This window comes from Lynx canadensis, chromosome E3 (assembly GCF_007474595.2).
Source record: "Lynx canadensis isolate LIC74 chromosome E3, mLynCan4.pri.v2, whole genome shotgun sequence".
NCBI lineage: Eukaryota > Metazoa > Chordata > Mammalia > Carnivora > Felidae > Lynx > Lynx canadensis.
Window position 1 is genome coordinate 31562109 of NC_044318.1, and position 16134 is coordinate 31578242.

Genomic DNA, 16134 nt, shown 5'->3' on the forward strand with positions numbered 1-16134 from the left:
CACCATGCATTCTTTTGTAAGGATTGACGACACTGGCTCTGATCCCCAAACTTCAGCACTGCGTTCTCTGCGTTGAGTAAAGGCACAGACTCCATCATCAATCCCCCAACAGCCCTTCACCCGAGTGCCAGGTTAAACAGGCCCTCCCTTGGGCAGAAATCTGAGGTCATCAAAAATTCATCGCTTACAACAGCTGGTAGGTCCACTGTCACAGTCATTTGTACCTTCATTCAGAAAGAGAATAGATCTGGAAGAGTTGCTCCGGAGAGCAGTCAACTGAAATACAGCCTTCAGGCAACTCTTCATGCCAATCAAGAGAATAAAGTCGGGGTGGGGGGGGGGGGGGCGCACCTGGCCAGCTCAGCTGGGGGAGCATGTGACTCTCGATCTTGGGGTCCTGAGTTTGAGCCCCACGTTGGGTGTAGAGAATACTTAAATAAATCAACAAAAAAAAAAAAAAAAAAAAAAAGAAAGGAGGGGGTGGAGATCAGAGTCATCTTAGGTGAGACTCTGGAAACCATCATTATCATAATAGCCACCATGGAAGGGGGACTAACTAACTATACCAGGTCCTGTGCCTTGAAAGAATTATTTCCAACCTTTGCTAGGATGCTCAAGGCAGATATCATTCTTCTCATTTTACGGATGGGACTAAGAGAGTACAAAAACTTGCTCAATAGCATGTAGGGAATCGGGTGGACTACAATCTGCTTATTCTCATTCGGTGGGAAGCAAGAGAAACCTTGTAGGCTGATGTCAGGCTCTGCCAAGGACGTGGCTTAACTGCTGGGTTTGAGGTCGATCCTGGAGCCAATGGCCCCCCAGAGTGAGGACTTCAAACCAGATAGAGGACTTTAAATGGTCAGAACAGGAAAGCGACTTTGGCCTTTGGCAGGAATGGGAAGCAGGTGCCAATTCCCTGGGGTGGGTCAGGTTCTTCTTGCGGCACAGTCCTGGGTCTGTGCTCTTTACAAAGAGCGGGGGACCATTGTTTCTGGACTGGGCTTTTGACTGCTCAATGATTAATGAGAACCTAATATCACTTTTGTTCGGACCCCGAGCTAGAAGAAGAGAGAGGTAATACATGTGCCTCTCCTGTGCCCCCCATTCTCTACCCGGTGCCTACAGGCCAAGGTCGGAACACCTTGGCTGGCATTCAAGGCCATTGTGATCTGGCTCCAACCAACAATCTCAACATTTCCTGATCTAAATGTGCCCGAACCAAAACGTCCCCAGTCTCACCCGATGGTCTTGGCCATTCCTCTTCCTGTGACTCTCCCAACAGGCAATGCCCCTCACTGCCCTCAGCACAGCCAACTCCACCCAGCCTTGACAGCCAGCCTAGGGCCTTGTTTTCCATCTGAACTCTGGCCCCACCCCCACCCCCGATTCCTCTGCAGACCCCTTAGAGCTGTGGCCTTCTGGTTGGGAGCCTTGATAGGTAGGTGTTTCGTTGGCCCTGCATCTCTCTAGAGACCTCCATCCAGATGCCCTGGAGGAGCAGGGAGGGAGGCCACAGGTGACATTTCTGTGTACCTCACACAGCACCCGCTATAGGAATCACAGGTTTTAAAGAAACGCTGTTGAGTCCATGAGCAGACAGATGAAGAGAGGTGGTAGTGTTAGAAGGGACCCAAATCTCTAAAGACGCAGGTCTTTGAATTCTGTAAGCTCGTCCTCACAGTCCAGGCTTTGGAAGGAAGCTTAGCTCAGGGCCAGAAGGAAGCTTGGGAGTGATGTGGTTTGGTGGACGTTGGCCTAGAGCCTCAGGTCCACGTGCAGGACAGGTGACTCTGGTCTTGCTGAGAGATCTCTAGAAAAGAGCGTGGCTGCTACTCAATTTTCCACCTCCCCACACTCACAGCTGCATACAGGATGTTTTTGGAAGGGTCATTCTGATAGTTGCCCAAAGAAAGTAAGCTTTCATAGTACACGCATGGGGAATGGTGGTCCAGCCTTTTGGCCCCGCCCAACCACGGATGGGTATGTGTCCTCGTATGAACCTGGGAGCCAGCGAGACCCCGCATCCAGCCCCCAGGTCCAGGGCACTGCTCAGTATGAGACTGGTTTCCAGCGGTGGAAGAGACAACTATCACCTATCCTCTGCTTCCCATCCCAAGACGGAATGCCAAAGGCTGGCAGGGCCAGGAGCTCACCTGCTTTCTCCATAGAGATGGTAACTTCAAAATGCACTCTCTGGGGGAAACTAGCCTAATTCTGTACAAGATGAACTGAAATTCCAGTACCTTCTCTTCCCTAAGGAATAGGCAGACCCAGACCTCTTTCTCCCCAGACACAAAGACACACCCCATCCCAGCACAGACCATCACTGGGTACCTCTCCAGCCTGACACACAGGCTCTCAAATGTTATCAGACTGGGGGAGCCGGGGGGTGGGGGCACTCTGGTCTAAAGCAGGGTCAGAGTGGTAGCGGTCTCAAGGACACCCTTAAATCTCCATTCAGAGTGGGAGCCATCTGGGACCTCTGGGAAAACCTGCCCCAAGTGCCCCAAATCACATCCTGTTACCCCCTGAGGGCTGTTCCCCAATCAGTCAATGAACCACAATGTACTCAGATCCTACTGTGCTCCTGGGGGGGGGGGGGGCGGCACAGGGCTGCCTGGGGGAGGAATCAGCTGCTCCAGGGCCAGATGCTTAAGAGGCAAAGGTGTTTGCTGGTCCTCAGGCCAAAGCCGCTGGGGTCTACAAGCGGTAAATCAAAACATCTCCCATCTATGCCAAGGATTCCATTCCTACCCCTCACTTTCTAAGATGGTTTAAGCCCTAGCTCCTCCTCACTGCCCTTCCAGGCCAGCCACCTGTGCCCCCACCCAGCCCCCTGGCACAGTCCAAAAATCTTCCCATAAATCTCAAATAGGTGTGCAAGCAGGGGGCTCTAGAGAGGATAGGACAAGCCCCCCTCCTGCAGCCTGGCCCTCCCAGTACCAGGCTGGTTTCCCAGTTCGGGAGGAGAACTCAACAGCCTTCTGCTTGGGATCTAGTGAGCTCTCCCGGGCAGCCCTGGTGGCAGCACGGCGGGAAACCGGGAGCCCCCATCCCTGTTGGCCAGCCGCCCCCACAATCCTGGCCGGGATCCCTCCTCCAGCACTCCTGGAGTTGGGGCCGACAGGCAAGATCAACAATCCAGAAACTTTCAATGGATCAAGCCGACTGGAAGGGAGAGAGGAAGGGAGGGGGGTTCGGGGACGGGGACCGGGGGAGGCTCCAGGGCAGAGCTCCTGCTCTTCACTTACCATCTTGCTCACATCCATGACCGAGGCTGCAGGGCACCCCCCACCCCTTGAGATCCCGCTTCCCCCAAATGCTGCTCCCGGCTAATTCAGCCCGGATGGTGCCATGCTGCGGGGAGGGCGGCCGGCAGGGCCCCCGCGGACCGGGGAAGGCGGCGGCGGCGGCGGCAGGACCGAGGCTGGACCGGAGAAAGGAAGGGAAGGGGGAGGGGAGGCGGGGAGGGGGAGGGGGAGGGGGCCGAGCGCGGAGCCGCAGCGCGCACCGGGGGCGGGGGAGGCGCGGCTCGGCGGGCAGACTGCACGGCCGAGCCCCCTGGGGGCCGGGGAGTCCCTCGATCAGCTGGTGGCGCCGCGGTGGGGGGCGCGGGGGCGCGCGAGGATCGGGGTGGGGGGGGGGGACGGCTGTGCGGGCAAAGGACGGATCCCCGGGGCCGGAGCCTGCGGCCCGGGCGCGCGGCGAGGGTGTGATTTGAATAACAAAAGGTCGCTTCTCCCGGAGCCCTGGCTGCGGGGATCGCCGAGCGGGGAGCGAGACAGCCAGGCCCGCCAGGAAGTGTGTTTGAGTGTGAGCGTGTTTGGGTGTGTGTATGTGCGCGCGCGCGCGCGGGTGCGCGTTTTGGTGGTGGGATCGGTGGGACTCAGGAAGTGAGCGGGGGAGGCGGCTGAAAAGGAGCGAGATGGGGGCGCAGCGAGCCGACATTCCAGTGGGGGCAGGGGGTCCGCTCGGCCCCTCCCCACTTGGCTTCCCCGCACAAAGGCGGAATTCAGAGCCAGTTTGCCTCCTGCGGCTAATCCGGAGGGGACGCCCAGATGAGTCTGGGGTCTGCAAACAGACGGGCGAATGGAAGGAAGTGGAACAGGTATCCCCGGAAGGTTCTGCGGCCCGGCTCAAGGGAGCCCGAGCCAGCCCTTCCGGGGGTGAGGGAAACTGGCTTCTCAATGCCGTCTGCCCTGAGCGCAGAGCTTTCTCTCAAGCCAGAATCGCGGAACCTTCCACTCCTTAATGCCTAGCCTGCCCTTCGCGAAACGGGAGGCAGACACTCCTCTCTGCAGGAGACACAGCTGGTGGCAGCAAAGGGCCCCTGGCAAATGCTCTTTTGGGCCACAGTCTCCAGGAAAAGCCTATGGTTTCAACACAAACTGCTTCAAATCCTCCGATGAGCGGAGAGGTTTGGGGCACAAACCGAGTCAGCAGGGACCGGAGTCCACTTACACCAACCCTGCTTTACCCAGGTGAGGAAACTGAGACTCGCAGCAGGGGAGTGATTTTCCTCCAGGTCACGCATCTGGCAAGGAATGGGGGCAGGAGAACCCCCAATTAGGACAGTGCAGCCCAAGCCAAAAAGAGCTTCCCAGGCTACCCTGAGCCCCAGCTTCTAAACCCTTTCCAATGAACAGGTGGCAGGACCCATGCACAACCCTGACCCTCTGGCCCCATACCAAGGGGCCAGGAAGGCAGCACTAGTAAGTGCCCCATCCTGGCCCCAGGGCCTGCTGGCCTGACTAGGAGGGCCCCCTCCCCTTTAAATCTGAGTTCACAATCTATGAAATAGGGACTGTTTCTTAGCCTGCCTCCTTAGGGGGATGTGAGAACAGCATGATATAAAAGATGTAAAAATAGGAGAGGAACGGATGGGGCTTTCACTGTGGTGAGTATTTTCATTTCCTGGCTTTGGAGCTCAGTTAAGGGGCCCTCAGCTTCAGGTAACGGTTCTCTGGGCCAGGGTCTCTCTGTCGAACCCTGAGTTTGGGCTGCAGGTGAGTTTGGGGTTAATTTGCGGCCTGATGAAATGTGCCAACATCTTCTTTCTTAAAAAAAAAAAAAAAAAGCTTTCATATGTTTAAAAAAAATACTATGAACTGAACAGATCAAAGTCTCCTAATAGTTCCTGGCATCCTAGCTGGCAAAGCCCATTTTCTCATGAAACTGGGGATAGTGATGCCTACTTTGCACACAGGCAGTAAGGGTCAAATGAAAGAACTTTCCCTAACTTTGCCTGTAGTGGGCTGAATGGTGGCCCCCAAAGAGAAAAGGTCCTAATCCCTGGAACCTATAAATACTACCATCTGTGGCAAAGATGATCACATATGATTAAGTCTAGGATTCTGAGATGGGGCGATAGTCCTGGAATTATCTGGGTAGATCCTAGAGCAATCACATGTGTCCCTTCTAACAGGGAGATCTGACGCACAGAAAAGGCAAGGTAGCATAGCAGAGGTCAGGATGATGCGGCCACAAGCTAAGAAATGCTGGTGGCCTCCAGAAGCTTGAACAGGCAAGGCACAGGTCTCCTCCTAGAGTCTCTAGGAGTATGGCCCCTGTCAACACCTTGATTTTGGCCAAAAAACACTGGTATTAGACTTCTGGCCTCCAAGACTGGGAGAAAATAAGTTTCTGTTGTTTTAGCCACCAAGTTTATGATCCTTTGTTCCAGCAAACACGGGAAACCAATAGGCTGCCCGAGGGTCAGTGGGGACTGATACCATGGCTGCCTCCGGGCTGCCCTCCCTATAGACTTCCTCGCTGGGGAGCTGCTCACGTGACAGCAGAGGAGGCTGGCCAGGAGGAGGCCTGGCGGTGGGGGTGGGGGGTGGGAGGGGTGGCAAATAAGCAAGTCCCCACATGCAAGCATGTATATGCATAAATGCACACGCACACACACACGCTCACACACACGCAAACGGCGTCTTTAAAGAGGCTGAGCTTCTCTGCTGTCACTAACCCATCACCCTGCCAGGCCCACTCAGCACATGAACACCTCTGGGTGCCTGCCCTTCTTCCTACCACTGCTCTTGGGCAGATGGGTTCACACTTGGAGAAGAGGGGGAGAAGCAGGGGCCTACCTGGGGACTCCCCCCCCCTTCTGCAGTGGTTGTGCCATGAGGAAGCCCAAGAGGCTATGGGCCACCGGCTCAGGCTGGGGGAGCCTCTTTTAGTAAATTGGACAGGAAGAGAAACAGGGGGTTCGGATGTAAGAATGCCGAGGCCCTCGGCTGCTACTCTGTCCTTTCTCCACCAGCTCCAGGCCACTGCATCCAGTGGCCTACTGGGCATTTCCACCTATGGGGGGAGGGGGAGGGGCCCAGACTCCCAGGCATCTCACACTCAAGGAGTCTAAAGATATAGTCTTGTTTCCCCCCATCTTTTCACAGCCTGCTTCTTCTGTGTTTTCTGTCTCATCTAACGGTTCCACCTCTGCTTAGTTGCTGGAGCTAGAAACTTCGAAGTCAGCCTTATTCGTCCGCTAACAACAGCCTACTCCCACCCCATGTAATCAAGATTCCACATCCATGCAGTTCTTTCTTGCAAATAGCTTCCAGTCGATGTCTTCTCTTCCAATACGGACTGCTCCTCCGCTGGCTGAGACTTTGAACAACAGCCTCCTAACTGGCCTCCCTGCCTCCAGTCTCTTCCCATCAGATTCATCTCCACACATGTAACTGCAGCTCCTCACTGGCCCCCCCCAAATGTGAAAACAAAAATCCCCAAACCTTTCCATAGTTCATTTGACACTCAAGGTCCCTACTGATCTGGCCCCATCTCCATTCTACTGTATTCCCCCAGCCCCCCTCCCCCCTCCACCCCATCAAGGAGGTCCTGGCCCATCAAACTGCTCACATGTGCTCAGGATGCTCCTGGAATGCCCTTCCTACTTCTTCCACTTGGAAGATTCTTTCTCATCCTTCAGGACCCATCTCAGATGTCACCTCTGTGAAGCCCTCCCAGACCCATCCACACATAGCTGGTCATCGGAGTAGGTTCCCACAACAGACAGCCCCTGTGTGTGTACAGCCTGGATCACCCTGGGATGGGATGGTCCGTGCCCTGGGCTCTCCCTGCTCACCTGTGGGCTCCTTCAGGCACAGGCTGGGCCTTACTGGCCTTACATCCTGCCCCGCCACCAGAATTCTATACCCCCATCCTTGTTTCACCTTTGACAACAAAAAAGTATGGAATGGACCCAGGAGGCCCATGAGTCCTGGTGGAGGGTGACACCTACTGGAGAACCGCGGTTCTGCAGCCTAGCCCTACAAATCCGTCCCACACAGATGGTCTAGGCTGCCAGGCTCTGGGCTGGACCTTAGAGAGTACGTTAGAAGTGCGAGAGTCCCTTAATTCCCAGTAATGAAGTTTTGACCAAACAATCTCCCCTTAAAAAAGGGCCTTAGATAACGTGTGTCACTGTGCTACCACTAACAACATGCATACGCAGAGGGCTGTGAGGTTCACAAAATGCCCTTCTGTCCCTTCTCTCGTTGGACCCTTAAACCATCAGGTAAGGCGGATAGAGCAGGTATTACGACAACACCTATTCTGCAGGTGAGGTGTTGCAGAAGAAAGGGTGTGCCACTGATACCTGAGGAAGGCACTGAGATGGGAGGAGGGGAGGTCCAAAGGTTCCTAGCTTTGCCTCAGTGTTTTAGTATTTTATAAGGAGGATGAACTGAAATATTATTACTTGCATAATAACAGTGAGTATTAAAGAAGGAAGTGTAGGCTCCAGGGTACCTGGGAGGCTCAGTCGGTTAAGCATCCGACTCTTGATTTTGTCTCACGGTTTGTCATATGATCTCATGGTTTGTGGGTTCGGGCCCCATGTTGGGCTCTGCGCTGGCAGTGTGGAGCCTGCTTGGGATTCTCCCTCTGCCTCTCCTCCGCTCATGCTAGTTCTCTCTCAAAATAAATAAATAAATAAACTAAAAAAAAAAAAAAGAAATGACTCACGTAGGTTTTGGTCATGAACACACAGAACAGGCCTATGTGTTAGAGACACCTGGCATTGTCCCAGATGTCCCAAATTCTGAAACCAAAGTTAAAATAAATACCGACTGTAAGACACCAGGTGGACAGAACATGATTGCAACTTAGGCAGGGAGCTGTGGGCAATGAACGGGATTTGAGGGCATGGCCAGGAAAAGCCCAGAGCCACACAGGGGGATGAGGTGGAGTCAAAGACAAGGAGAGAATGCAGATGGGGTCACCAGGGTTAAGAAAGTGCTGGAAAGGAGAACGAACGGCTATGCAGAGACTCAAATCCCCACCTCCCATGGTGCTGCTGAAGGTTACAAACAGGCTCCAGCTTCCATTTCAACATTTTCTTGCCAAAACCCTTCAGGTGGAACCACTGGTAAGTCTGTCTCTATCTTGACCTCCTGGAGCATATACCTCTTAGCGTACACAGAATCCTAGCTATTTGCTTTCAGTGTGTAAAATGCGTTTTCCAGGAACCCCTCAGCAGTATCCAGATACTGGTGACATGGTAACAGTAAAATGCGTAGCTGAGCAATTCTCCTGGGGAAGCCCCAGGCTGGCAGGGGCAGTTGGTGGCACGTAGGTTTCCCACCCAGATGGATGTTTCCACCGAGCTCTGGATCTCTGCTTTCTGACTACTGCCCCCAGAAGCCTCATCCTTTGTGGTCTCAAAGAACCAGGTCATATTAGCAGCTTAACTCATCAGAGTCCTGGGCTCACGTCACAGCCAAGTAAGTGCTGGGTCTGCAGGAACCGCTGTTGACAGGCCACCAGCTCTCCTTCTCATCTAGACCAGCCACCTGTGTGTTGACGTTCACAAGGCAGCCCAAGCAGGGCTGGTAATCTCCAAAATCCCTATTAGGAGCTTGGAGTAGGCACAGTACCACCAAATCCTTGCAAGCGCTCTGAGCAGCCACTCAGTGAAGACTTAGGGGGCACTGGGTGGCTCAGTGAGTTAAGCATCTGACACTTGGTTTCCGCTCGGGTCATGTTCTCATGGTTCGTGAGTTCGAGCCCCACATCAGGCCCCGTGCTGACAGTGTGGAGCCTGCTTGGGATTCTCTCTCTCTCTCTCTCTCTCTCTCTCTCTCTCTGCCCCCCACCACTCTGTGTGTGTCTCTCTCTCTATCTCAAAATAAAAAAAACTTTAAATAAATAAAGACTTAGTTGCTGAAGTATGATCGCGATGCGTGTTGTTGAGCCTGCACTAAACTTAATAAGCGTCTGTGCAGTGCTCTGCCCGTCACAGTGCTCGAAGGAGCAAGGAACACACCTGCCAGGCACCGGACAAGATGCTCTGCCTGTGTTGTCCTGTCTGTTCCCTGCCCCCAACACAGACGGTGAGCTACGGAGACATCGGTGACACCCAAGGTCACACAGATGTGACTCCACAGCTCTTCTAGCGCAGACTCTCCACTCCCCCCACCCTCCACGTCCATGGCCCACCTTCCCAGGGCAAACTCGCCGTGGCAAAAACGCGGATCGCTGTTCATGGACAGTCCATCAGCCATCCAGGAGTAAGGCTACAGGAGCCTCTCCATCAGCTGGGACGTGTCTCCCCCAGGGCACTCTCTGGGTAGCAGCCGGGGATGTCAGAGCTACCCCAGGGGACCTGCAGCATAAATGAGTAATGAGACGAGGCCTGAATTGCCACTTAGTGCTAGGGGAGGTCAAGTGCTCTGCAATCATCAGGCCCCCTCTGGGACCCAGAGACACACTCAGGAGCCTGGGAGTGCAGCCTACTACAGAAGGTGCCTGGAAATGTACCCTCCTGGGCAGGGAAAGGGCCCGGGTTCTCCTAGAAGAGAGAACCAGAGGCCTGGGGCACCTCTCCCACTCTGACACTGAGTGTGCATGAACCCGTGTGGCTTAGTCCCAGTTTTATCATCCACAGACCTCAAAATCTAGAATTCTGCTTCCAGTCCTGCCTACCAGTGGCTCCCTTTAGAGCTTTGGCCACTGCAGCACCTGAGCCATCCCAGATATGTGTTTCTCTCCGGAGGAAGGGATACACGTAAAGGGCGAAGGAATGGGCAGACAGCAGTTTCAAAGGGACCAAACCAGCAGGGTGCCCAGAGGGCTCAGGAATTCAGGTGAACGAGATGCGCCAGGCAACGCCAGGCTGCTACCGGGCCCCCGCTGCCCGGTGCACAGGGACTGCCCCACGTACTTCCATGGGCCACTGCGCTCCGGTGGGGTCCCAGGAGAGCAGTGTGGGGACGAAGCCCTGAAGGGAGACTGGAGGCTGGGGACAATCAGGCACAGCATGCGCAGGGTGACCAGGGGTGGCAGGGCAACAAACCAACTGTGTTCTAGATCCATGTGAAACAGAGCCGTGTCCCCAGGCAGATACACGGGGAGGGAGAGGGAGTCCCAGCTAGAACCCAGGCTCACATGTGGGCAACAGAAAGGCAGACGGCCGCCAAGTAGTTAGAGCCAAGGACGGACTCAGGAAGTAAAGCAGGACTGAGCGCCTCCTTGCTTGTGGAGCTCAGGCTGAGGCCAGCTGGGGCACCTGGTGTGGGTGCAGGAGAGTCAAGTGGCAGAGGCTGGGCAGGGGGATGGCTGCTGCAGTCCGTGCAGATTCTCCGATGCCCATCCGGAGTGGGGCCAGGTGGTCAGGGGCTGCGGCGGGGAGCCGGGAAGACAGGAGCCAGGATTTCGGCCATGGTTTCCGGAAGGGAACAGGAGAAAGACCTGCTGTAGGGACGGAGGAGGGGCAGCGGAAGATCTGACCCTGGGCACTGGGAGGAAGGGGTGCCATTAAGAAGAACCAGGAGGAATCAGGACAAGGGCCCTGTTTTCCAGGGAGGCAGGCGACACCCCTGGTTGTCAGTACCTCAAGTCTATGCTGCTGGTTGGCCGTGTGGTTGGCAATGGACATACTGCAGTGTGGGCCGCGAGGGCCCAGACACACAGATTTGGGAGTCACCTGTGTGTGAGTCAAGGGAGCCAGGAGGGCCATTTGGGAGGCTTGCTGGGTCTCAAGGTCAAGAACCCAGCTCAGGGCAAGCCCAGGGGAAGGCAGTGGGGCTTAAAGAGGATGGGCCAAGGGGAAGTTCTGTCTTAATTTTAATTTTTTACTTAATTTTATTTCTTAAACTTTATTTATTTTGAGAGAGAGAGAGAGAGAGAGAGAGAGAGAGAGAGAGAGAGACTGCATGTGTGCATGAGCGGGGTTGGGGGCAGAAAGAAGGAGAGAGAGAATCCCAAGCAGGCTCCACACAGAGTCCCACAAGGGGCTGGAACCCATGAACTGTGAGATCATGACCTGAGCCGAAGTCAGACACTCAACCGACTGAGCCACCCAGGCGCCCCTATAAGGGCCATTTCTTAATGCCATCATGGAAAGCACTTTCTGAATGCTTCTGGCCATTGAAATGTGGCCTAAATCATTCTCTATCCTCATCCACAGCACAGCAGCCCTTCACAGTACTCACCAAGCCCCTGTTTTGTAGGAAGCTCGGCCGTGCCCACCGTGCCCACCTCTGAATTCGAGAGATCAGAAGAAGCAAGGCAGAGTGTGGACGAAAAGCCAGCTTCGGCCCTCCAGCCCGGAGACACACCCACATCTCAACCACCCGAGAGGCCTGGCCCCCGCCCCAGGGATGCTGATGTCACTGGCGTGGGGACAGCCTGGGCATCAGCATTTTAAAGCTCCCCTCAGGAGATGCTGGGGTGCAGTCAAGACTGGGAACAAGTACACAACAGTAGCCGGTGCTCAGCTCAGCAGCACCCTCCCCCCCCACCCCTGCCCCGGCCTGTCCTGGCTCAAGCCACAGGGGACAGGAGACAAGGAAGTGCTGCACTTCCCTTACCAGTCTACACTGGGGATTTCCGAGCTCCACCTGGAATTTTCCACTCCTTGGCCAAAGGCTCAGCATATGCGAGAACCTTTGCGGATTTCTTTTCCCTCTTTGCGCTGCCACGCCCCGGCCCGTTAGACACTTAGACACGGGGGTCCGTGGGCCCTCTCTGCACATTTCACATCACAGGAGGAAAGAGGGATTCCAGGCAGAGCCGAGCAGCGTGCAAAAGCCCTGGCACATCTCCCCCCAGCCCTGCCCTGGCACTGACATCGACACCCATTCTTCGAGATAGATTCTCCTGGGGAAGAAAAGCAGCCTGGTCTTAGGATGCCGTGTTTAGCTGGGTTCTGGGCAGCAAAGATCTGCTAGATTTCTAAAGCCTCTCCAGGCAGTCTGTGGGTGGCCAGCGGGGCTGAGGGGGCCCACTGAAGGCACTGAGACAGAGGGGAGCCACTCAGCCAAGTCCCTGAGTCAGCAGACGGCCTGGAAACCTCTCCCGGGGCTCCCAGAGAGCTCTGCCCCTGCCTGCCCGGCTCCTCCCTGGAGGCGGCAATTTTGGGCACCCTCAAGTGGCCCAGCCCAGAAGCTGTCAGCCTCTCTCAGTTGCCCCTTCCCAGGAGGACAAGTCCAGGAACCTGTCTCTGCCCAGTCATCGAATAAGCAAAGACCTATCCCCGGGGTGTAGATCAGGGCGGGAGGTAGCAACCCAGAGATGTCTGTAGTGACCAAGCACTGGCATTTCCATGCTGGAGGGGGGCGGCAGCCAGGCTAATTCCATGTTATTACAGCCTTACAGGAAGCCAGCCTGGCTCAGCTGTCAACCAGCAGCAATTTATGGGCCTTGGGGGCAGAGGGAGGGAGAGGAGGGAAGAGAAAGGAAAACACAGCCCTCCACATACACCCCCCAAAAAATTGATCCTGAGTTATTTTTAGATGCTTATTCATCACACACATTTCTTTGTAAAAGCCAGGACATGGGCTCTGTACAAAAACTATTTAGCAAGAGGCAGCTCCTTACACAGGAGGTGAGGCTGGGGGCACCTGTAAGAGCTGGGCTCACAGGAGAAGGAAGGAGAGTGGGAGGGTCTTCAAGGACACCCCTCCCACACACACAGCAAAAATACCCCAGAATTTGGAAGGCAGAGTGCAGAGGCTACAGAGGAGAAGCTTTTCAGTCAAAACCCCCAAGTTCAAGTTCCCACCTCCATCTTTTTCTTGCTATTCAGCCTCGGGCAGGTCACTGGGAAAGTCAAATGAGACCCTGGGCTCGGAACCCCGGTCAGGTGTGGTCTTGTGTAGGTCACGCAACCTCTCTTTGCCTCAGCTCCCCCTTCTACAAAATGAGGCGAGTCAATGCACGTCATAGAGAAGATTCCCTGGTATATCTCATGTTACCTAACAGCTATCATTTCTATGAAAGAGCTGCACATGTGTTAATTATCACTGTTGGTAATAATGATCATCAAAAATAGAATTACACTGGGGTAGGACACAGCATGGAGATGAAAATCACCGAAGGCCTCAGGTGGGAAAGAGGTAAACTTGTATTGGCAGACCGATGCCTGCCGAGGAAGGGTGTCCAAGAGTTTTGCCTCTGTTTAGATGTGGATGCCGTGACTTAGTTTCTCCTCTTGTAGACAGGGCAATAACCACTGTTGGGGGGCTTAGGGACCGATGTAAAAAGAAGCCCACAGGGTGGCTCCCAGCAGGTGCTCAGCACTAGGACTGACTCTGGAATTGCCCATCCTGGTGTGACGGCTTATCCGTGTCTCACCTTCACTGGGTCACAGGGAGCCCAGAGATTTGACTAACCGACTTCTAGGGGCATCTGTGGACAAGATTAGCATTTGATGGACGGAGTAAATAAAGAAGAAGGCCCTCCGCGGTGTGGTCCTTGTCCAATGTCGAGGGCCCAAAGAGAACAAAAAGGTGGAGAAAGGGAGAATTCTGTTCTTTTTTCTGCCTGATGGTTGAGCTGGGACATTGGTCTCCTATCCTTGGACTGGGATTTCCGTCATGGGCTTCCTCGTTCTCGGGCCTTCAGACTCAGACCGAATTACACCACTGCCTTTCCTGGGGTCTCCAGCTTGCAGGTGGCAGCATGAGCCAATTCCTTCTAAATAAATACCTCCTTTCTCTCCCTCCCTCGCTCTCAATATATATACATACACACATATACTGATACCAGTATATCAACATATCTGCATCTATAATGGTCTCTTTCTCTGGTTGCTCACCAAATCAGATCCAGACCCCTCTGGAATCTGCCTCTCTTTGTCAGCTGTCACCTTTCTTTGCAGGGGCCACCTTTCACCTGCCCCTTCCCCAACACCCCCTGCCTCCCTGGCTGCTCCTTCTGCCCTTGACACCCCCTTTATGTGAACGCAACCCTTACTGGCTGCTCCCTTCTAGTTCCATCCAGTAAACCTTTATTAAGTGCCTGCTGTATGCATGACACCAGGCTAGGTGCTATAATGACTGAGACACATAAAGCCAGGGGCCCACCCTTCATGTCATTTCAAGACAATGTGGGGGTTACCTGCATAAGAAAATGGTGCAGGTGTCCAGGGAACACCAAGGGCAGTGGGGGAAGGGGTGTAGGAGGCTGGGGACATCTTCTTGCGGGAAGGGATAAAGGACCCTTGTGGGGGGTGGGGAAGGGACCAGGATAGGAGCTAGAATTTCCACAGCCCTCACGCCCCTGGCCCCCAGGGTCACGGTGATGTGAAGCCCACTCTGTCCTGCCTGTTTGCCTCCCTCAAGGCTGCTTCTCCTCCGAAGTCTTCCTAGGCTGAGCACCCAGCAGGCCTCAGCAGGGACTCTAGGACCACGGTCCACTTCTGTCATAGTATCTCAGTCTTAGGTGGGGAGATGCTGGAGGCAGTGGCTTCCTTACCTCCAGACTCCCCACCTGCCACCTGAGAGATCATTCATAAACACAGGCAGGTCACCCCCTTCTTAAAAACCCAGCTCCCTATACACAGCTTTCAAGGGGGTGATCCCAAGGGCCTGCCACCCACTCCAGCCTCATCCCACATTACTCCTGCCACAGGGCCTTTGCATGAGCCAGCTCCTCTTGCTACAGGGCCACCTCTGCCCATTCTCTTTCTCTCCCCCTAGCAGACAGACACAGACACACACAGACACACACACACACACACACACACACACACACACACACACACACACCCTTACCTATGAAGGGTCAGGCTCCCCACAGTATTTCTTGAACATCTCTAGCTCTGGTGGGATTACTTGGGCCGGTTGACCCTTTGAGGGCAGGAACCTGGGCTCCTTCCAAGCCCAGCTCAGGGCCAGGAACTCTTCCAAACTTCCAGGGAGGCTCTTGAAGCATAGGCACGGGGAAAATTCTGCCACTGCTAAATATACCAACATCACTAGAGGTGGCCATCATCCTTTTAATAAATGGCAACATTATGGGGCACCTGGGTGGCTCAGCCAGTTGTGTATCCAACTTTAGTTCAAGTCATGATCTTGTGGTTGGTGGCTTCAAGCCTCGTGTCGGGCTCTGTGCTGACAGCTCAGAGCCTGGAGCCCGCTTCGGATTCTGTGTCTCCCTCTCTCTCTGCCCCTCCCCTGCTTGTGCTCTATCTCTCAAAAATAATAAACAAAAATGTTTAAAAAAATTAAAAAAAATAAATAAATGGGGCTCAGTCAGTTAAGCATCCAACTGCAGCTCAGATCATAATGTCACAGCTTGTGAGTTTGAGTCCTGCATTGGACTCTGTGCTGACAGCTCAGAGCCTGGAACCTGCTTCAGAGTCTGTGTCCCCCTCTCTCTCTGTCCCTCCCCCACTCGTGCTCTGTCTCTCAAAAAATAAGTAAACATTAAAAATTTTAAATAAATGGGATCAGTATGGAGGCAGAGCTTATTAAATAATATACATGTTAAATAAAAAAACATGTCATTTGCATTTGTTAGAATCCATGATTTGAATAATAAAAGTTTAGGAAAAATAACCCTGTGACCTCATTAAGCTGGGGATTCCTGCCCCTCCCCTGGGCTGGGCTCGCCTCTGTTCTGAGAACCCCACTGGCCCACAACCATCAGACCCACACCCTACACACAGCAAGGCTCACATACACACTCGTCGTACAACCTGAGGCATCTTACCCTGTGCGCTTCAGTTTCTCGCTCCATAAAATGGGCATAAAAACACCCCTCTCAGAGCACGTGGGTGGCTCAGTCGATTGAACGTCCAGCTTCAGCTCAGTTCATGACCTCACGGTTTGTGAGTTTCAGCCTGTCAGCACAGAGCCCGCTTCGGATCCTCTGTCCCCCTCTCTCTGCCCCTCCCCG

At 54.2% G+C, this 16134-nt stretch overlaps 1 protein-coding gene across 2 annotated transcripts in view; it reads right to left on the minus strand.

The window, feature by feature from the left end:
- The window catches only part of HIP1 (huntingtin interacting protein 1), a 122984-nt gene that overhangs the window by 50628 nt on the left and 56222 nt on the right, over nt 1–16134 (minus strand). Inside the window, exon 1 of one of the 2 annotated variants that reach the window (XM_030301469.1) lies at nt 3255–3357. The exons of the other annotated variant lie outside the window; for it this stretch is intronic. Coding sequence (XP_030157329.1) covers nt 3255–3272 — 18 coding nt within the window. The 5' untranslated portion in view covers nt 3273–3357. Of the gene's footprint in view, nt 1–3254; nt 3358–16134 lie in introns of those variants that run through there. 2 annotated transcript variants of the gene reach the window in all.